This window comes from Barbus barbus, assembly GCF_936440315.1.
Source record: "Barbus barbus genome assembly, chromosome: 14".
Taxonomy (NCBI): domain Eukaryota; kingdom Metazoa; phylum Chordata; class Actinopteri; order Cypriniformes; family Cyprinidae; genus Barbus; species Barbus barbus.
Genome location: NC_136742.1, coordinates 3,902,772 through 3,925,227, shown reverse-complemented (window position 1 = coordinate 3,925,227; position 22,456 = coordinate 3,902,772). Strand labels below are relative to the sequence as shown.

Below are 22,456 nucleotides of genomic sequence, written 5' to 3'. Positions count from 1 at the left end.
CACAGGAGCAGACTGAGGCGATCTCGTCCTGCCTCCAGGTGCTCGTCACTGAGGGCATCCCCCTGTGTCCACCCCTGCTCCCGCACAGTGTCTGCAGCAGCCTCCAGCCAAGCAGCCCTGTGGAGCTGGGCGTAGGCAGGCCTCCCTGCCTGTCCAGGCCCCCTGTCAAACCTGGCAGTAAGTGGAGGAGCAAGAGGCCCCGGGACGGGCGACCCAGAGAGGGAGGGAACTGCTCTTCGGGAGATGGTAAATGCACCTCTTCCTCCCCCGGAGGAGGGCTGGGTGGAGAGTCTTTGTTTCCAAAAATCTTGACAATAGAGCGGATCTCTGGGTCCCAAGAGGACACGGAGAGTCGCAGACGGATCAAACCCTGACCACATTCTTCCTCCTCTGTTGCCAGCAGGAAGCAGCGGGTGGTTCGAGAGCGTCATCTAAAGCCCTACTCACGCACCCTCTGCCCAACCGTGGAACCAGGTAAGCATTGCACCGCACACTCAGACCCCTCTTCGGTCCGCCTACGAGCTGTCCGGGCTGGGTCCCTGCGTTCCACCTCGCTGCCCCACTGCAGGTACATCGGTGGTTCCATTGGTGCCGCTTGTACGGTGTCTGGGAGCCTGGCTAGCGCTTCCTAGTCCGTCTCAATGGCTCCTTCAGACCATCAGACTCAGCTATGCTATTCAGTTCGCCCGGCATCCCCCCAAGTTCTGGGGCTTCAACTTCACTTCAGTGATGGCAGCCGATGCCCCTGTTTTGCGTGCGGAGATCGCAGTCCTACTTGCGAAGAACACGATAGAGCCAGTCCCTCCAATCGATATGAAGACGGGTTTTACAGCCCTTACTTCATTTGTACCCAAGAAAGGCGGTGGGCTTGAACAAGATCGGATGTTCAAGATGCTCATGCAGAAATGCATCTTCGAATGCATCCGTCCCTGAGATTGGTTTGCAGTGGTCGACCTGAGGGACACATTTCATGTGTTGATCCTTCTGCGCCACAGACCATTTCTGCAGTTTGTGTTTTAAGGACATGTATATCAGTATCAGGTCGATGACTGGCTCATACTATCTCAGTCTCAGGATCAGTTGTTCGAACACAGGGACTTGGTGCTCTTCACACCTCACACGGTTGGGCCTTCGGGTCAACTGGGAAAAGAGCAAACTCTCCCCGAAGCAGAGGATCTCTTTTCTTGGTAAGGAGTTGGATTCGGTCAAACAGACAAGCACGCCTCACAGAGGAATGTGCTCAGTCGGTTTTGAACTGCTTGAATATGTTCAAAAGCAGGACAGCGGTCCCACTGAAACTGTTTCCGAGGCTCCTGGGGCATATGGCAGCTGCAGCGGCTGTCACGCCGTTCTGACTGCTTCATATGAGACCGCTTCAACACTGGCTCCATGGCTGAGTCTCGAGGTGGGTCGCTTTGTGCCATTCACATTCTGTGCCTGCTCAACCGTATGGCCAACGAGCTGTCACGAGCTGCGCTTCCCGGAGAATGGAGACTCCATCCCCAGATGGTCCAGCTGATCTGGAGACATTTCGGAGATGCTCAGGTAGACCTGTTTGCCTCTTCAGAGACCTCTCACTGCCAGTTGTTTTACTCCCTGACCGAGGGAACACTCGGCACGGGCGCACTGGCACACAGCTGGCCGCGGGGCCAAGTATGCGTTTCCCCCAGTGAGCATTCTTGCACAGATGCTGTGCAAGATCAGGGAGGACGAGAAGAAACAGGTCCTGCTTGTGGCTGGCCCAATTAGACCTGGTTCCCAGAACTAATGCTCCTCGTGACAGCCCCTACCTGGTGGATTCCTCTGTGAAAGGATCTACTGAGACTCGGAGACAGGGCACCCTGTGGCACCCGCGTCCAGACCTCTAGAAACTTCATATCTGGTCCCTGGATGGGATGCGGAGGTTCTAGGTAACCTTCCCCAAGAGGTAGTAGACACCATCACTTCGGCGCGAGCACCGACTACGAGACACGCTTACGCCTTGAAGTGGAACCTGTTCATCGAGTGGTGTTCTGCTCACCGAGAAGACCCTCAGAGATCCCCGATCAGAGTAGTGCTGTCATTTTTGCAGCAGGGGTTGGAGCGAAGGGAACGAGGGTTACATACGTAACCGAGACGTTTTACATTGTAGCTGTTTGAATACTGGCAAGAATAAATAGATAATATTAGCCAGTATATCGCTTCATTTCTAGATTTGTTCCTAATGTGTGACGTCTGTTTTTGTGTTGATAGGTAAGGATGATATGGAGATGTGTGAGCTGAGTCTGGAGGAGACCGGTTTGACTCGGAAGCGTGGTGCTGAGATTCTGCCGCGCCAGTTTGAGGAGTTCTGGGAACGCTGTGGAGGCATTCAGTACCTTAAAAACGCCATCGAGAGCAGGCAGGCCCGACCCACATACGCCACTGCCATGCTGCAGAGCATGCTCAAATAAACACACACACACATATCACTGCCATGCTGCCGAGCATGCTCAAATAGGCACACACACACACACATCACAGCTCTAGTTCCATAAGGGAATCTGCCCACTTCTACATAACCAGCACTGACTTTCATTTAGTTCCTTTTTTTTTTTTTTTTTTTTGTCGTTTAATATTCTTTTCAGTTTTTAGTCTTTTGACATTATTTGTGTTTTGTTCTTTTTAAGTGCTTCTTTTTAGTAGCCGTCTCATTTGTTCTGGATTTATTTGAATATCTGGTGCGTCGAATCATCTCATTGATCTTTAATTGCTGTTCTTGACAGTGTAATTGCCTCTAAACTGCCTCTTAATATAATTTACTTAATGTAATATTTTTGCTATGATATATGATGAACTTCAGTAATCCATAAATACTTCACTGGCAATGTTCCTTGAGAGAAATTCAACAGTCTCTTCCTAACGTTTGAATCAATCTCACGTTGAAATAAAGATCCTCTGACTTGCAGATGTAAATACTGATATTGTTCAGCACTTTACACTATTCTGAGTTTTGTTATTCACTGTGAGTTTAACTGCTTGCATAAAGTATTTACAAAAGGTACAATAGAGTAAATACAATAACTCTGGTAAGTAATGACAACTAAATTATGACTCTGAATGAAAAACGTTTAATAAAAAATAATGATTTTATTAATACGGTTTAGTCGTATTGTGATATTGTTATTGTCCCTAATGTTGTGTAAATCTACGATGATGTGTGTGTTTTGCAAATGATGCAATATGATACACAAGGCATGGGTTGTAATTGTGATATCAGACCAAATATCTATAAGAGCAATATGCAAATGAGATTTATTTCTATATACAAAATCAAGATTTGTATGAAACGAAACAAGGTACTGATGTAGGCATGAGATCTCCAGCTAAATAAAGTTGTCTGTTTTCTTCCAACAAGCACAGTTGAGATATAAATACACCAACCGTATTTACAAATACATATAGAGTTATGAGAGCCTCGTTTCAGGAATTACCTTCTATAACATTTCACAGTACAATAACAATGATAAAAATATATGTATATTTAATATAGTACAAACAACTATTAAATGTCACTCTGAAATATGTTGATGAATGTTGTTAACTAAGGACTTAGAATAAATGCAAATAAGTGATGCTATTTACCGTTATTCAGGGCTGCCCAGGCACATCACTAACATAGCTCTAGATTTAATATTAAACTATACTTAAAGACATTTTGCATAGTTATAGTGCTTTGGGTAAATCTTACAAAATTGGTTCATATTTTGTAGAAAGTTTTTTTTCTTTTTAACATTTGTTGCTCTATAGCATTCAAAGAATATTTCCAACAAAGTTCTTCTTTTCACAAGACAACCATGCTAAAAGACAAAAAAATATTCGCTATGCGTGTGAAACAATTTATAATTATTATACACCAAAACAAAATTGTTCCATACTATGAGAATTTTTGAACGGTGTGAAACTTGTGTATTCATTATGAGCAAACAGAAAAATAATTTCCTCATTGTGAGAAACCCATAATGCTTCCTGCCATGTGAAAACATTCAACCAGCTAATTTCTTGATGTTCTCATGAGAGCAACAGGTTATATAACCATTCAGCTTGGCTCTTCATCTGTTCGTGATGTTTGGCCACTTGTTCTACAGCCTTCGGGAGTTGTGGGATCATGGGAAGTCAAGCGTCTTTTAATGGCTGGAAAAGCACCATTGGAAGGCAGCATGATGTGACAACCCACCTCTGTTAAAAGAGAAATAAGTTGTTTTGCGTCGATATTGTGCAATAGACAAGGGATGTTTAGCTAATAGCTGCATGAATGATTTTGGACATTTATTATAATTATATATTCTGAAACCACAGACTGTATAAACGGTTTTGCTTACAAAAGTTATGTAATCTGATATTGTTTATAATCGAATTAATTGCGCTAATGCACAGTCCAGCTAAATAATAATAAAAAAAAACATTGACAAATTTAGTATATGTAAAATTTAGTTATAATTATCCTCAAACATGACATTAAGTGAGACCTGGGGCCAGTTGTGGACACTTTTTGTTAATTTTTTATCATTTCAATCATACTTTTCAAATTCAAATTAGACTAATCTATGTAATTAACTTAAAAAGTCCAGTCTGGTGAATAGTCTAAGCATTTTATTCAATTGGCCACTGGTCTAATAGCTAGAGATTTATTCTTACAACCACAATAAAAGCTGATATCATATGAGATCTGATCTTACCTCAGTGACGGTGATTATAATGTGTAAATCTTCTGTGATTAACTCATCAGGCCTGGTATGGTGGTCTGGTCTCTGCCTCTATAAAACAGGACAGCACATACAGCAATATGAAGCCTAGTTTTAAAAGGCAAAGACATCAATATCACCTGAAGGGAAAGAAAAGAACGTCATATCACACGGACAAATTCACAGGTGTGCGATTCATCAGTTTCTGTAAAAAAAAAGACAGTAAAGGGTTTTTTGAAGGTATAAAACATGCTTTGTTTTAGAACATGCTGGAAATCGTATCATATTGGGATTCCTTGAGTAAAATCCTGTTTTATGGCAAAAGTGGTAACATGTATTTTCCATTCATTTATATAATTGGAAAAAATTGTACAATATTATTTATTTTTCCAACAATATTAGTTCAGTACTAATTGTTAAGAAAGTGTGTTGAATTTCAATGTGGGGATTCCATGGAAGGATGCTGCAGAAGTAAAAGGGTAGATGTAAAGGAGACCAAAATAGCCCACTTAAAAATGTGTAAAAAAAAAAGTTTTGAATGGAAAGTTATATAAGTTTAGAAAATTGTGGAGAAGAAACCATAATGGGGATTTCAATACAGAGCTGCCTTGCTATCCCAAATGAAATGCCTGAACTCTTCAGTTTGGAGTATTTGAGAACAGCTTGTGCCCTAATCAGATCACTGTTAAACAGGAAGATGCATATTTATAATGACTTGATGCTGGACTTGTTATTTATAGTTTTCTGGAATGATTTGATCAGAATTTCTACTTGTGGAGGCTTCAGTTGTCAGTCCAGAGCGGCTGGATGGGGGACATCTGACTGTTCAGTCAAAGAAAAGATAATACCCCAAAGATAAAAGGCACAGAATGACAAATGAAGAATGAGATATATCTAAAGAGGTAAAAAAAGGGTTCATAAATGCGTTTAGAACAGAATGACAAGAAGAATAGACAGGGAAGCAAGTAAAACCAATTTTGTAAGTAACTTATAGAGCCACATTCACTGTGAATAGTTATTCTAAGAAAGATTATATGTCTCCAAATGAGTATGATCCATATGCTTAATAAACAGAATTTATTTTCTTAGTTTGTAAAAACAGACAGCGTTGACATTGGATGTCAATACCATTACCTTCAAAGTCTGCATATAACAGAATTAGTTTTTACAAACTTGAGTACTGGACCTGGACCGCATTCCTTTAAGAAATAAAAACTGCATTTGAAATGCACAGATGGCCCCATAATTTTATTCACTGCTTACATTTGTATATGTTTGACTAATCTATTCTCTTTGATATCTGTGATATAACACAACAAATTATTTGACCGCAAAAGATGTCAGAAAATCTGACGGAAAAAAGACCTGCTTACACTAGAGTTAGTGTCTTTCTGGTCCGTACACATTTCCTGCACATAGATAACAAGAGAGAAAGGATGGCATAAAGAAAGGTGAGCGCGCCCACGAGGCACACTAGGGAAAGAAAGGGGTCTAGTGTCACGGAGACCAGCTCTGCACATCTCTCCCCGATAAATTGCCAGAATTTACCTACAGGACATCTAAAAGGGTCGAGAGAGACAGTTAGAACATGCACAGTGGAGGGTTATTCTTAAAGAGATCCATGAGAGCTACACAATAACATCCCTTTGTTTACATATTTCTAAAGAACAAAGTCATTTCTTGATGTTTTTTTTAAAGAAATTACCAAAAAAAAAAGCTACCAAAAATACTGGAGTGCTGGCAAAATGTTAAGTTTGCCAACATATAGTCTCAAACTTGTTTTACGGTAAAAAAAAAAAAAAAAAATGGATTTAGATCATGGAATCTAACTGTTCACAGCTATATATGACCCTGGACCACAAAACCAGTCCCAAGGGTCGATTTGAAAAAATAAGCTCTCCATGGATGTATAGGACAATATTTGGCTGAGATACAACTATTTGAAAATCTGGAATCTGAGGGTGCAAAAAAAATCAAAACATTGATAAAATCACCTTTGAAGTTGTCCAAATGAAGTCCTTAGCAATGCATTTTACTAATCATAAATTAAGTTTTCATATATTTACGGTTGGAAATTTGCCAAATATCTTCATGGAACATGATCTTTACTTAATATCCTAAGGATTTTTGGCATAAAAGAAAAATCGCTAATTTGGACCCATACAATGCTGCAAACACACCCATGCAACTTAAGACTGATTTTGTGCTCCAGGGTCACATATGCGATTGTTCTCTGGTACCTGCAAGCAGCACCATGCCCTGGTACAATCTCACACTCCCCTCCATTGAGACAGAAGTCAGGCTGGACCACACAGAGGCTCTGACATGGCAGTCCATCCACCGTCACGTAGCCTGGGTCACATAAACACTGTGCTTCCTTTGTCCAGAGGTTCACCACACATTTGGAAAACTCGTTGCAGGCAAGAAACTTGCAAGGGTCACCTTGATCAGCTAAAATGAAAGAAGAAATTGGACTCATCTCAATTGTAGCAATTCTTGACCTTCTGAGAGAAATTTTGTCTGTGTCCAGACAGACTGATGCCGTTTTGAATTGAACCAGCAACTGATACATGATGCTTGTAAAGCCCAAGACTCTTACCTGGTTCTATGTCTAGGGAATGGCTGTCAACCTTTATGTCCAAATGCTGGGCTGCAGCATTACAAAACTCCTCCAAGACGTGCTGGACAGCCTGAGTAATGTTGTACGGCACAGACTTGGCAAATTTTGCCTTGCTATTGACCACCACACTTCCGTTTCTGAAGTTTAGGATCTCTAACTTCTTAAAGCCTGTTAGGTTAGACTGTAGATATGGTAGTAGCTGTGCACAGAGGAGACAAAAGCATGGTTTATGTATGTTCACCATTCGAAATCCACTGGACAATTGCAGGAGTTAGCAGAAGGAATCTAAGCACAGATATTATCATACTGCAGAGTGTAAGCAGTATACGGTCTCATTTTTAAAGATTGTATAGGCTATAGTATGCAGTGAAAAGCATTACGATGAAGCAATATGCTGAAATTCACTCATTAACTCATCGCTATAAGAGATTGCTGTAACGAATGAAGAAAATAAAGAGTTGTATGTTTTCTTACTGTAATATCCCACTATTAATGAGGATGTTAATAAGCCAGCCAACAGAAACTGAAATAGCTGCACTCACCAGTTCAACAAATTTGTTTTCCAACAATCGGTATTCTGCAGAGCTCTTATTGAAAAGATCTTCAGAGAACAGCATGTTTGTGACACGCAAACTGAAAAACACAACTAGTTCTTTGCCTTTGTTAGCTGTGGTCATTGAAGGAGTTGTGAAATACTTTAGTGATGGCGCTCTCGTTGTCTCCAAGGGATATCCTTCATTTGGGAAAGAATATCCATTGTCATAACTCAAGAGATCAATGGTCCCAGTACTTACTACATCTATTTGGTCTAACTCTTTTAAATGAATAAATGGGTCTTCGGTTTCCACATCCAGCACTTGGTCATTTTCTGACTCCAATATAACACCCTGGGCAACAGTTGGTTGTACTTTTTCGGTCTGTGATTCATAATCCTTTTCCAAAAATATTGGAGTACCGACTGATACATCGGTTAGCAATATTTCAAAAAGTTCAAGGTCTGCAGGTGTTGTCGTCAAAGATAGATCCGTTGCGAGTGTCTCCGTGGGTTGTGATGCAGTCTCTTTTTCTTGTTCTACAAGGAGATCTTCTGTCAGAGTGTCTTCCTCTGGGAAATCATTCATGAGAAGTTATAAATTACATTTTAAATGGTGAAATACTTGCACACTGAAATAGTCAGTGTTACTGTTCAGTAATAATCTTAATTTCTCTTTTCTCTGGTACATGAGGTACAACTGCGTTCACTTCTGCACTCGGGTGTCTTGTTTTCTTTTAGACTTTTATCCTGCCTCAACTCCAGTATCAAATTCTGTACTCAGATCAGTGATTGGGAACTATACAAGTAGGTTTCAGATGATAGATCTTGTTACAAAATATTTCTGAACATCTCTTTAACCAAACAATTTTATTGAGAGAAACAGATGGCATGGCTCGCTTACCCCTCTCTGTGAGCTTTGGCTCCTCTGCATCTCCAACATCAGATGGTAACTCCTGGGCAACAGTTGATTGTATTTTGTCAGTTGGTGAATCATAATCCTTTTCAAAAGGTGTTGGCGTAACAACCGATACATCTGTTAGCACTACTTCAAAAATGTTAAGGTCTGCAGGTAAAGTTGTCAAAGTTAGATCAGTTGCGAGTATCTCCGTGGGTTGTGATGCAGTCTCTTCTTCTTGGTCTTCCTCTGGGAAATCATTAAAGATAGGTTATAAATTATATTTGAAGTGCAAAATAGTTCAGTGTTTCAGATGACTGCTAAAACTTATTTTGTGAACATTTTCGATTTTAATTCTAAAACGTTTTTATTGAGAAACATAGCGTAGATCTCTCACCCATCTCTTCGAGCTGTGGCTCCTTAGAATCCCCAACAAAAGATGGTAAGACCTTATCTTTCTTCGAAGCTGATTCTGTGATCATTTCAGGGAGAGATTCTGAGGCACTTGATACAGTAGTGAGAACATCAGACACTTCTGGTCCTAAGGTTTTTTCCTCTGTAACCAGATCTGGTATCTCAAAAACTTCCTCAATAACCTCAGGTTTGGAGAGTTGATCCTCCACCTCAAAGTCTTCCACATGTCCAGATTTACCAATGTCTGTGCCTGCTTGAACATTGTCAACTGGCACAAAAGGCAAATTAGCACCTTCTTTGGGTTGGTAATAGTCAATATTCTCAACAAGGTAAGTTTCTGTGACAGACATTTCTGGTGGTTTAATCTTAATCATCTCTGCAGTAGGTTTGGTTGAACCTTCAGTGGTTTTGGGGACCTCACTCCCGAACTCCACAGCAGGCTGTACAGTTTTGATGCTGCCTTCATATTCCACAACTTCAGCTGGTTCTGATTCATCAGCTTCTCTTTCAGGTTTCACCACCTCACCTTTTTCTGTTAAATGAAGTTCCTCCTTAGGTTGTCCTGTCTCAGTTTCTGGCCTCCTGGTTGCCTGAATGTCATCCACTTGTTTCACTTTAATCTCCTCGTCAGTTTTACGTTCCTCAACGTCGTCAGTTTTACGTTCCTCAACGTCGTCTTTTGATTCTATAATGACCTCTGGTTCTGGCTCTAAAAGTTTTTCCTCGGATTCTGTCTCTTCATCCTGATTTGTTGATTTTCCAATCTCATCCTCTGGTTCTGGTAGCACAACTGTTCCCACAGGCTCTAATGTGCCATACTCCGCATACGTTTCTGTTACTACAGTCACTACTTCAGGTTGTAATACCTGATCTTCTAAAATGACAGTATCTCCAGTTACATTGGTATCTTTTTCAGGTCCAGATACTTCTACAGTTTCTGTTGTCACAACCTTTGCCTTGGGTAAATCAAGCTCAGATTTGGTCTCTACATCTGGTTCAGGCATCACCACTTTAGTCTCTTCTTCCTTTATGACCGCTCCAGTGTCCATTGTTTGAGGCACCTCTGGAATCTCATTAGAATCTGTCACTTCAGTTATTGGATCAATTGGTTCAGTTGAAGGTTGCAGGGTGATGCTAAAGTCGGTTGTGACAGCCAACTTTGGTTGTTCAGACCTAGGACTAATGGTCGTTGCAGTGGTGAACAAAATGTGGGGGGTGGTTACCGGGTGAAATAGGATGTCATCTTCTGGTATCGTGTTTAGACTAAAGTCGCTATCTGGTGTAGGTTTCTCTGTAGTCCTAGGCTGTTCTTCACTCAAGGGTAATGCTGAGGCAGCAGCTGAAGATGTTGGAGCCAAATTGTTGTCTTTTTCAGCAATAACAACTGGTTTGCTGTCATCCTCACTAGGAGCTTCCTCTACTGGTGAAACTTGAAAAATTTCTGTTATGAGTTCACCAGTTTCCCCTTGAATAGTTTTAACCTGGTGTATAATGACTGCGTCACTCTCAGGCTCGACTGTTTGTGATTCTGATTTTGTTGTTGTGGTGGTGTCTGTGTCCAAAGTTGGGTCTAAAATGGTCTCATCATCATCTGATGAAATATGAACTTCAATCTTTGGTCCTTTTGTTGGAAAACTGAGGTCACCATATGAATCTTGACCAAAGGACTGCAAATTAACAAGTGTACAATTATGTTATTGCATTCAAAGATGTTATGTTAACCCTATCTCTGTTTCATAAACATAAAATAAGTAACACAGAGCACAAAAGACTTAAAACATACAGTTCTGGTCCTGCATGCTGATTGGCTTATACAGTACTGCAATATACAATACACTAGCAGGTATGAAATATTCCCTAGCTGCTGTATATATTACTATTATCCCTTAGTTTACATGTATATAATTTACAAATACATCTTCTAGTGGATGACACTTATATTTTAAGCAATAAAGCTCTTGAAGCTGTACTGTGTGTCAATATGGAAGGTATCACAGGCATTTCTCTCTGAGCTGCGCCCCTTTAGCCATGACTATATAGAATGGTCTCTTGTTCCTAATTGCTTAATTATATGACATCACTCACCTCAGTTATAATGTCTTCAGAAACCTCAGTGACAGGCATTCTTGTTGAAGACTGGTCTTTGCCTGATGCGAGAAAATGTGTACACAACTTATAAATACTATGTGATGAACAAAATGATCAAACAATATTATTTTTTTAATAAATTGTAAATGAAAATACATATTTATAAATGTATACATTTACCTGTCTCAAAGGTCAGGGAATTAAGATAAAGAAGAGATGCCTTTTTGCTCAGTGCTTTAACTATCATATCCTTCAGACTTGGTCCTGTAGATGAAACAGCCGTGCCTATGTCCAGATTTCCATCAGCAATATTAGGTACGGTAGTCTCAAATACAGCTGAATAAACTGCAGATAGTCCTCCAGCTCTGGATAAATAGAAGCAATGTGCACTTATATTTATTCGTGCAGCAGATGTTTTATCGAAGCAATAGAAACGAAAGGTGATGTACGCAAAGACTACACGCATTATACAACACGCATAAACACATTATGTAACTTTTACCCTTTAGGTGCTTCTGCCTCACTTGCATGTATGAAAGAAAATAGAAAAAACTCAAATTCAACAAGTAATCAGACATGCACAAACAGCTCCCTAGTGAAAAATAAAAGTTAATGGACACAGGATACAAACACATATAGGCTTCTATTTCAGTGTGAATGTAAAGAGCTCAGGTGATCAGTTGGTCACTGCTGTTATAATTAAAGTCATATTAAACGAGTACACCTACCTAATACTTAACACTTGGACATCCATAAATCCAGGTAGGTCATTAAAAGCATGTTGCATCTGCAAAAAACAAACAAGCATGCACTTTAATATCTAATGTTGCCCATCATATATGGGTTTATAGGCAAATGTATTAATCAGAACTGCACAATCATTGTCAAGACAGAATAGAACAATCCCCAACAGATTCACAGAATGTGAAGTTTTCTACAACACTATTGAATAATCTGAGCCTCCTGCACTCGAATAAAATAAAATTCAAGGGACTTACAATTTAAATACATGCATGGTTGGAAGTTCTATTATTCTAGTTTATTGATTTAACTAAACATTTTTAGTTTCAAACATTATGTTAATGTTTATTACATCAGCTTAATATTGTATAAACTCTGTTAATTGATTTTTTTAATCTAGTTCCTAGCATGTTTTTTGCATATGAATGGATAAGGAGAGTCATTGTGTTATGCGTTGTGGGTGGCTATAAGGAAATAAACACTATTTTGACTCTTTATCAGCCTTGTAATCATGTTAATTTACTCTTGTAATTATGATTTCTCCAATGATTTTAAGGCTTGCAGGAACAAATTACTCCATTTTGCATGCAAATGGAGAAATGCCTAAATTACATATATTTATGAAAGGAAATCTGCAGAAAATCACAGTATGTGTTGTTATATGCACACTTTGATTCCTCAAAAACATGGAATTCTGGATCATTGTTTGGTCATGTTCACACACCTGATCCTGAAGATGCCTTGACAGGTCATGATACTGAGGTGAATCGGTGTCTCTCAGTATCTCCTGATACCCATAGTCCATCAGTATAACGCTGAACTCTATGACCTGATGTACTGGCTGCTCAGGAACTACATTGTGAAGATCCAACTCCTGCAAATGTATCACAAGAGCTATTTAATAATTAGTGCAAAAAACATGCATAATTCCTCAAATGGTTTAAACAACTTTCCGGGCTAAATATTTTATTTTAAACATTTTAAATGAAGAATTCATGCAAGTGCTGCAATAAAAAAAATTATAAAAAAATATCATCATCCCTTCCCTCCACTAAACACCTACAAACTGTTCAGAACATCCTTCTCCACCACCACCTTCCAGTTCCTCATCTTCTAGATCTGACTCTCACTCACATCAACAACACATCTGTCACTACTGGAAAGTGTCTCTCTGTGTTTAAGCAGGCTTGGGTAACTCTCCTGCTAAAACCAAACAACATTTCATTCTACAGCAGATGAAGAACATCAACTTCTGTGTTAGTTCTGAGATTCGGTGTTTCCCAAAATCATAGTTCCAACGAATGTTCGCAGGCCACATCTCAAAGATGGGTTTGGACTTACAGTTCCTGACCTGTGGTTAGTATGATATCTAGACTTAAATAGTGTATGCTCTTGAGCAAAATCAACCAGCGAACAGCATTTGTAATTTGTTAAAAGAATGAAAGAGCTGTTTTTTTGCCCATGTGCTCTAATTAGAGGGAATCTGAGATGGAATCAATCATCTGGAAATAAAGCAAAACAAAAGAAAGAAATAGCAAAGTAGTCCTAGTACTCCATATGTGCGACGTCATTACAGATATTTCTATATTGTTGAACTGCCGTGGTTTGAGCGATGGATGTCTGACACTGTCCCTACAGTTTCATGACTAGCTTTCAACACGTTAAATCACCAGATTCTCTCTGACTTGGGCATTGCAGAGTCTGGCAAATAGGTGGCTTTAGTCTTACATAATGAGCTGATCCTTCAAGGTTTCCTGAAGAGGAGGGGTGTCTAAGTCAATACTCACTGAGGTGCATTAAGGTTCAGTGTTTTGTCCCGTGTTCCTCCACATACACATGACATCTCTGAACTCAATAATGAAATGCCTTCACTGAAAATTGAGTGTTTAATCTTATTTTTATACATTACTGACACTCTATCCTCCAATTTGATACTGTTAAGTGCTTTGACACAATCTGTATTGTTAAAAGCGTTATATAAATAAAGGTGACTTGACTTGACATACACCACCTCACTCGGCTTGATCATGGAATTGCTTCTCCCATCATTTATTAAGCAGATGATATGCAGCTCTACCTGTTGTTCCAATCTAACAACTCCACCATCTCTGCTTACGGTATATCTCTGCTTGCCTTCCAGACATCTCAGCCTAGATAAATAAATGTCGCCTTCAGCTCAAACTTATGAAAACAGAGCTCCTTGATGGAGCCAACCTGTCAGTCAACCACAACATCACTGTTCAATTAGGCTCTACAACAACGACAGCGCCAACAAAGATAGCAAGGAACCTGGGGTAAATGTTTGATGACCAGTTGAACTTTACTAATCATTTTATTTATTATTCATTTGTCAATTCCTGTAGATAAAAGTATATGTGAACTATATAAATGTAAATGTAAAATGCATTTGCACCATATGGTAGACCTTTAGATTCCACATGTGAGAAACTGTCTATATTTATCACCTCATATAGGTGTGAAGTTATCAAAAATGTGGAAAGGCATACAGTATCTCACAGAAGTGAGTACACCCCTCACATTTTTGTAGATATTTTATTATATCTTTTCATGTGACAACACTGAAGAAATGACACTTTGCTACAATGTAAAGTAGTGAGTGTACAGCTTGTATAACAGTGTAAATTTGCTGTCCCCTCAAAATAACTCAACACACAGCCATTAATGTCTAAACCACTGGCCACAAAAGTGAGTACACCCCTAAGTGAAAATGTCCAAATTGGGCCCAATTAGCCATTTTCTCTCCCCGGTGTCATGTGACTCGTTAGTGTTACAGGGGTTTCAGGTGTGAATGGGGAGCAGGTGTGTAAAATTTGGTGTTATCAGTCACTCTCTCATACTGGTCACTGGAAGTTCAACATGGCACCTCATGGCAAAGAACTCTCTGAGGATCTGAAAAAAAGAATTGTTGCTCTACATAAAGATGGCGTAGGCTATAAGAAGAATGCCAAGACCTTGAAATTGAGCTGTAAGCATGGTGGCCATACAGCGGTTTAACAGGACAGGTTCCACTAAAAACAGGCCTTGCCATGGTCGACCAAGTTGAGTGCACATGCTCAGCGTCATATCCAGAGGTTGTGTTTGGGAAATAGATGTATGAGTGCTGCCAGCATTGCTGCAGAGGTTGAAGGGGTGGGTGGTCAGCCTGTCAGTGCTCAGACCATACGCCGCACACTGCATCAAATTGGTCTGCATGGCTGTCGTCCCAGAAGGAAGCCTCTTCTAAAGATGATGCACAAGAAAGCCTGCAAACAGTTTGCTGAAGACAAGCAGACTAAGGACATGGATTACTGGAACCATGTCCTGTGGTCTGATGAGACCAAGATAAACTTATTTGGTTCAGATGGTGTCAAGCGTGTGTGGCGGCAACCAGGTGAGGAGTACAAAGACAAGTGTGTCTTGCCTACAGTCAAGCATGGTGGTGGGAGTGTCATGGTATGGGGCTGCATGAGTGCTGCCGGCACTGGGGAGCTACAGTTCATTGAGGGAACCATGAATGCCAACATGTACTGTGACATACTGAAGCAGAGACTGGGTCGCAGGGCAGTATTCCAACATGATAACGACCCCAAACACACCTCCAAGACGACCACTGCCTTGCTAAAGAAGCTGAGGGTAAAGGTGATGGACTGGCCAAGCATGTCTCCAGACCTAAACCCTATTGAGCATCTGTGGGGCATCCTCAAACGGAAGGTGGAGGAGAGCAAGGTCTCTAACATCCACCAGCTCCGTGATGTCGTCATGGAGGAGTGGAAGAGGACGCCAGTGGCAACCTGTGAAGCTCTGGTGAACTCCATGCCCAAGAGGGTTAAGGCAGTGCTGGAAAATAATGGTGGCCACACAAAATATTGACACTTTGGGCCCAGTTTAGACATTTTCACTGAGGGGTGTACTCATTTTGTGGCCAGCGGTTTAGACATTAATGGCTGTGTGTTGAGTTATTTTGAGGGGACAGCAAATTTACACTGTTATACAAGTTGTACACTCACTACTTCTTCAGTGTTGTCACATGAAAAGATATACTAAAATATTTACAAAAATGTGAGGGGTGTACTCACTTCTGTGAGATACTGTAGGTGCAAATATACATACAATGGTCAAAGAGGGCTCAAACCACCACAGGAGAAGAGCTCCTCGTGTCTACACTATTTCCACTAGTACCATGATACAAACCTGGAGAAACCTCTGTGGGTAAGATCTATTTTTGTGTTGTAAGCTAGGCGTGTCCAGTCCTGCTACGATCATGCAGAGTTTAGTGCCAAATTGCTCAACAACACACAAGGGCTTTATTCCAGTTCAGGTATTTTTTTTTTTTCTTTTTTTTTTTTTTTTTGCCTTCCCTCGCTAACTTCCCTCTGTCTCGGGGCCTCGGATGTATGGCATTGCTTACGTTACACCTAATACAGCTATGTATATACAATTTATGTTACAAATCCGTACTGTCTTAAGCCAAGGCTTATTGACCTGGTGGTCGTGGCCTAAAATGAAAGCAGAGCAAAGGCTGCATACACCGTAAACCATAAGTTGTCCCTTTATTTTAAAAATGTATTTCTATCAACCACTCCTGCCCGTTTTTAAAATAGATGTACTGCAGTTTGTTATGTAAATTGTGCTCCAGACCTGTGAGGCAGTAGAGGTGTCTGTCGTAGTACTGACAGTACTAGATAGATCTGGGGGAACAAATTCTTCTACTGCTGCTTCTGTCAGGACTTCCTCTGACCCTAAACAACAGAGATTGAGCTTAGTTAAAAATGATGATAACATCTCACTGAATACCAAAAACAATTCAACTATACCTTCCATTCTGAGTGCTCCATCAGTTGTTGGCTCTTCAGTTATATTTCTATGAATTTAAAATAAATATGTATCATGATATTCAAATAATCATGGTTCACCATTTTTGTTCTAGATGATTTGAAGATGTTTCCAGAATAAGAAATAATAGTCATGATTCCAAGTGCAGTCTCACCGTTCTAATTTTTCACTATTCACATTCACCCTCTGTAAAAGAAAAGCAAAGATATTACAAAACAAATTTAACTTTAACGAATAGTTCAGCCCAAAATAAAAATGTACTCACCCTCGGACCATCCAAGATGTAGATGGGTTTGTTTATTCATCAGAACAGTCACCTTTAAGTCAAGTTACCTTTATTTCTATAGCACGTTTGCAACAGATTTGGAGAAATCACTTGCTCACCAATGGATGCTCTGCAGTGAATGGGTGCCGTCAGATTGAGAGTCCAAACAGCTGATAAAAACATCACAATAATCCACACCACTCCAGTCCATCAGCTAACATCTTGAGAAACAAAAAGGTGTTTGTTTGCAATTAACAAATCCATCATTAAGATGTTTTTAACTTCAAACTGTTGCTTCCAGCTAAAATATGAGCACTTTATCAATAATATTGCTTTCTCCTTTGAAAGAGTTGTCTCATCTGAATCAGGAGTCAGTACAGATCAAGTACCGTTTACAAGTAAAAACAATCCAAAACAGTTCTTAAAGGGATAGTTCACCCAAAAATGAAAATTCTGTCATCATTTACTCATCCTCAAGTAGTTCCAAACCTGTATGAATGTCTTTGTTCTGTCGAACACAAAGGAAGATATTTTGAAGAAAGTTTGTAACCAGGCTGTTTTGGGGCACCATTGACTTCCATAGTAGGAAAAAAAAATACTATGGAAGTCAATGGTGCCCCAGAACTGCTCTGTTTCCCACATTCTTCAGAATATCTTCCTTTGTGTTCAGCAGAACAAAGACATTCATACAGGTTTGGAACTACTTGAGGATGAGTAAATGATGACACAATTTTCATTTTTGGCTGAACTATCCCTTTAATAAATTAGCTGGTGGATTTTTATGTGAGAAACAACAGGGGATGGACTTATTCTCTGGTGGAATTATGGACTCCTATTTTGTCCAGAATGCATTGATGATGGATTTGTTGTATTCACAACAATCCACAAGTAATCCATACGACCATCAATTAAATGTTTGATGTTTTATCAGCTGTTCTCATTCTGACAGCACTCATTCACTGCAGAAGATCCATTGGTGAGCAAGCGATGTAATTGTAAATTTCTCCAAATCAGTTCCGATGACGAAACAAACTCCTTTACCTCTTGGATGCCCTGAGGGTGAGTACATTTCCAGTGAATTTTCATTTTGGGGTAAACTAAAAACAGAGTTTGAATTATGCTGAGATATTCAGGGCAAGTCTTATTTCATAAACACCCATAGACTTAGACACACTGAAATAAAATGCTAACTTAAAAATGGCAACATTTACATAAATCAGACATTTGATTTAATATAGATAAATCCAACCTAAATACCTTAATTTATACAAACAAAACACATTTACACTGTATTCACAAAAAAGTTGTGTGACTTCTTTTTAATGTTCAGTATTGTGTGAATTTTTTAACAGTTTACCCTGTAGATCATGTCTATGTGTTCCTGTGAATTGCTGAAATTCATGGCGAGATCTGAGATGCACATAGATTCATGCTGGCATTTGTGGACCCATTTCTGGTACTCTGAGCTGCTGGGAATTCTGTCCAGAAAGATCCGGAAAGCCTCCCACACAGCCTCCTGGCAAACTGACAAGATCAACAAATAAGTGTACAGATGAGAAAATTCACAGCATACATTAAAGTCTTTCTGGATCTGTTTTGTAATCAAATATATTTTTCCGTATTGCTAAATTGCAATGAAATAAAACTGAAGAGGTATTTCATTAATTAATTTGTATTTCATAAACAATTACTTGTCTTATTTTGATTAATTTTAAAGCTGTGGCAATCACCAGCTGGAGTGCCCATGAGCTCCACCAGAGGACACTCCATCCCTGACTTTTACCATTCACCCAGGACTCCATTTCCCATAATCCTTTGTCAACTTCACAAGGGGGGGCTTGTTTGTGGGGGGGGGGGGGGGCAAATTCAGACTTTATTATGTTATTTTATGTAACATAAATGCAAAAGTGATGGGATGGACAAGAAAGCGGAGGTTCTAAGCTTTCAAATAATACCATATACGTTTAGGTCACTGTTCCACAACTTTTTTTTTTTCAATAACTTTGGTGCAATTTTGGACCCACCGGTGGGTCCAGAGCTCAAGTGCCAACCAGTTAAGTGCTTAACTGACCTAAATTTGAATTTGAATTCATAAGTTAGTAGTCTCTTTTATCTGACACATTTCAAATCTTGGAGTCTTTACTAATGAGCTGATGACCTGAATCGGGTTTGTTTGATTAAGGAGACATACAAAATGTACAGAGTTTCGAGGGCAGCTTCCAGGAATTGGGTTGAGAGCCACTGCACTAAACAGAACCATTGATGCATTTGGCTGGTTAAACTTTCTAACAGAGAAGATATTCCTTTTACATGTTTTACAGCCACGAGTTACCTCTCAGTGTGTAGTATGTTTGGTGACTTGTTATGACTTCCCTCATCGTCTCCTGTGGACATACTTTCATCTCTGTATGGAAGAACTCTGACCTCTTGATGCGATGCTTTTCCATTTCAAATATAGTCCTGATCCCTGAATGTTGCTTTGGTGGGTTTGGCAGGTTTGTTAAGCTGATAGTGTGAAGGGTCTCTGATGGATTTAGCCTGCTTCGGTCTGTGAGAACAACAACAGAAAATGAATTCATCAAAAACAATAGGTTAGTAACTTTTGTTGTAATTTGCCATATTTCTGCTAAAATACTCGGTCCCACTTTATATTAGGTGGCCTTAACTACTGTATACTTACATTTAAATTAATCATTTGGTACAATGCACTTATTGCCTGGGTTTACATGTTTTTACATTACCTATATTTGTAAAAAATACATATGTAATTACATCTGTAATTACATTTATAATTACACTGTTGACCCATCCCTTAAACCTACCCATACCACCTAACCTTACCCGTATCCCATCTCAATAGCAGTAAAAGTGTTTTGCAATACAATATGACTACAATCTAGTACATTGTACTTATTTTTTGATGCAAGTACATAGTAGTTAAGGCCACCTAATATAAAGTGTGACCAAATATTCTTTAGAAAGTTGATATTTCTCAGCTCTCAATAGGCTTTCAGTTCACAGTCTTTTGCCACAAATAGGATATTATGCAATGCTAACAGATTTGTTTCTTCACTCCTGCTTGAAGGTCATTAAAAGTGTTTTAAAGAAAAGAGCAAGCAAATTTACATTTTGAAAATATTTCTGGAACTCTATGGTTCTACCTATACAAATTCTGCCATTTTCCTCGGGACACATTGTGTTGGTTTTTTTTTGGTAGAGGACACTACTGGGGAAAAAAGCAATGGTGTCCACGTGATCTAATCTTTCAAATTTATGGTAATTTTCTCCTCTCTCTAATTCTCTTCACCTCTATAGTCGTTTGCGTGCCTATATTTGAAACTCGTCGTTGTTTTACACTTACAGTAAATAAAAATAACTTAAAACACAATTATATGTTATTCATCAAAACTAAATTTTGGAACCTTCTACACAATGCACTTTCTTCATTATTTCTTTGATAGGTTACAATACTAATCACAATATATGCCCAAAAGAGCGTCCTCATTCTTAACTGTAGCACTGCCTTGTAGAAATCAATTAAACCAAAATCTCTGTCCTCATCTACATCTTGATAAAAGTTAACTTTGTTACCTTGAATTCCTGCGACGGACACAGCGAAGAAGAGGAGTGTGAAGAGATGCCCACATTTCAAAGACATGCTGACTTCAAGTCTTACATCTAACCCCAAGATGTATTAAGACAGCACAAGACTTCAGGTGCTAAGTCCTTTTTCGTGGATGTATCCGTCAAAAGCAGGAAACGCCATTGTGGTCCTTGACCTTGTAGCCAAGCGCTGAGACCTAAAAATGCAAATGGGAATAGGAATGCAGGAAACTGGAAATGAAAACGGATTTTCGGTGTCTGACAGAAGACAAAACTGTGAACGTAAAAAGGAGAACGCAAGAGAGATGGGGTACTGATAAACGATACTAAGACTACTAAGGTGCAGTCTTGGTGTAGAGGCATGACATTGTGTGACAGATTACGGTGAATGAGTTAAAAAAGCAAGATCTGTTTCTGGAATAATCTGATTACTTGATGCTCAGACATAATCCCGCTTTACCCGTGGCCCACCCACCTCATCCAATTAGTGGCTTTTCCATTCAAGCATCTGTCACTTGCAGTGCCCGCTCAATCACCCAATGCCGACCCGTCTCTAACCTCGGGAAGTAGCAGGGCTCACCCCGGTTCTGTTCCAGTCAGGACTCCCGTGTGAGTGCATGTGTGGACAGAGCTGCCCATGATTTCTGACCTTATTGCTGGGTTTAAAGTGGGTGTCCTTTCTCAAAAATGCATGCTATTTAAAGCCTGTTGAGTCTGACTACTTTTGAACTATGACCGCCATGATTGGGATGAGTGAAGGAAAGTAATCACCACTTCCATTGACGGTCTAAAGACTTAGTCTATAAATACTAAAGCCTTGGCATCGGATGAAATGCATGCTAATTCACTGCTGTTTTTGCTTTAAAATATCAGTCCACTGGTTTTTAAAAATCGGCTTTCATGGCCAAGGAATATTAACAGTCATGGCCAAAAATATCGGCACCCTTGGTAAATATGATCAAAGGCTGTGAAAATGAATCTGCACTGTCAATCCTTTTTTATCTTTTATTTAAAAAAATCACAAAAATCTAACCTTTCATTGGATAAGAATTTAAAATGGGGGGAAATGTCATTATGAAATAAATGTTTTTCTCAAATACACGTTGGACACAATTATTGGCACCCCTAGAAATTCAGAGTAAAATATCTCTGAAGTATATTCCCATTCAATCCAGGGTGATTATGGACAAGAAATTATCCAGCCATGGCTTCCTGTTTCACAGAAATATAAATAGGAGGGAACATAAAGCCCAAATAACCTTAATCATCCATCACAATGAGAAAAACCAAAGAATATATTTCTGATGTGCAGCAAAATATAATTGAGCTTAACAAATTAGTGAAGTGGCTTTAAGAAAAGAGCTAGAGCAGTGAGAATTCCCATTTCCACCATCAGGGCAATAATTAGGAATTTCCAATAAACAGTAAATGTTATGAAACTGCCTGGAAGAGGACGTGTGTCTATATCGTCCTAATGCACGGTGAGAAGGAGAGTTTGAGTGGCTAAAGACTCTTCAAGGATCACAGCTGAAGAATTGCAGAAAATAGTTGCGTCTCGGGGTCAGAAAACCTTTAAAAAAAATTGCCAAACAGCACCTACATCACATGTTGTTTGGGAGGGTTTCAAGAAAAAATTCTCCTCTCCAGCATATTCAGTTATCAGACACGACTGGAACTTCAAATGGGACTGGCTTCTATGGTCAGATGAAACTAAAAAATGAGCTTTTTAGCAGCAAACACTCAAGATGGGTTTGGTGAA

The 22,456-nt window shown here is 39.6% G+C and overlaps 2 protein-coding genes across 3 annotated transcripts in view; one reads left to right on the top strand and one right to left on the bottom strand.

The window, feature by feature from the left end:
• The window catches only part of LOC306880276 (unconventional myosin-VI-like), a 58,777-nt gene extending 55,657 nt beyond the window's left edge, over positions 1-3,120 (top strand). The window contains exon 33 of one of the 2 annotated variants that reach the window (XM_079433718.1): positions 2,233-3,120. In XM_079433718.1, the coding sequence (XP_079289844.1) occupies positions 2,233-2,432 (200 nt within the window). In that variant the 3' untranslated portion in view covers positions 2,433-3,120. The remainder of the gene's footprint in view (positions 1-2,232) is intronic. The other variant, XM_079433717.1, reaches the window with a different exon arrangement.
• Positions 3,071-21,070, bottom strand: impg1a (interphotoreceptor matrix proteoglycan 1a). The gene is made up of 18 exons (XM_079433716.1): positions 20,686-21,070; positions 19,427-19,642; positions 18,452-18,618; positions 16,984-17,015; positions 16,811-16,857; positions 16,635-16,735; positions 12,721-12,870; positions 11,984-12,042; positions 11,758-11,778; positions 11,436-11,620; positions 11,253-11,314; positions 9,151-10,834; positions 8,760-9,002; positions 7,866-8,428; positions 7,303-7,522; positions 6,944-7,154; positions 4,698-4,775; positions 3,071-4,197 (listed from the first exon to the last, which is right to left on the bottom strand). The coding sequence occupies exons 1-17, from the start codon at positions 20,750-20,752 to the stop codon at positions 4,736-4,738; spliced, it is 4,068 nt and encodes a 1,355-aa protein (XP_079289842.1). The 5' UTR covers positions 20,753-21,070; the 3' UTR covers positions 3,071-4,197; positions 4,698-4,735.
• Between the last annotated feature and the right edge of the window lie 1,386 nt (positions 21,071-22,456).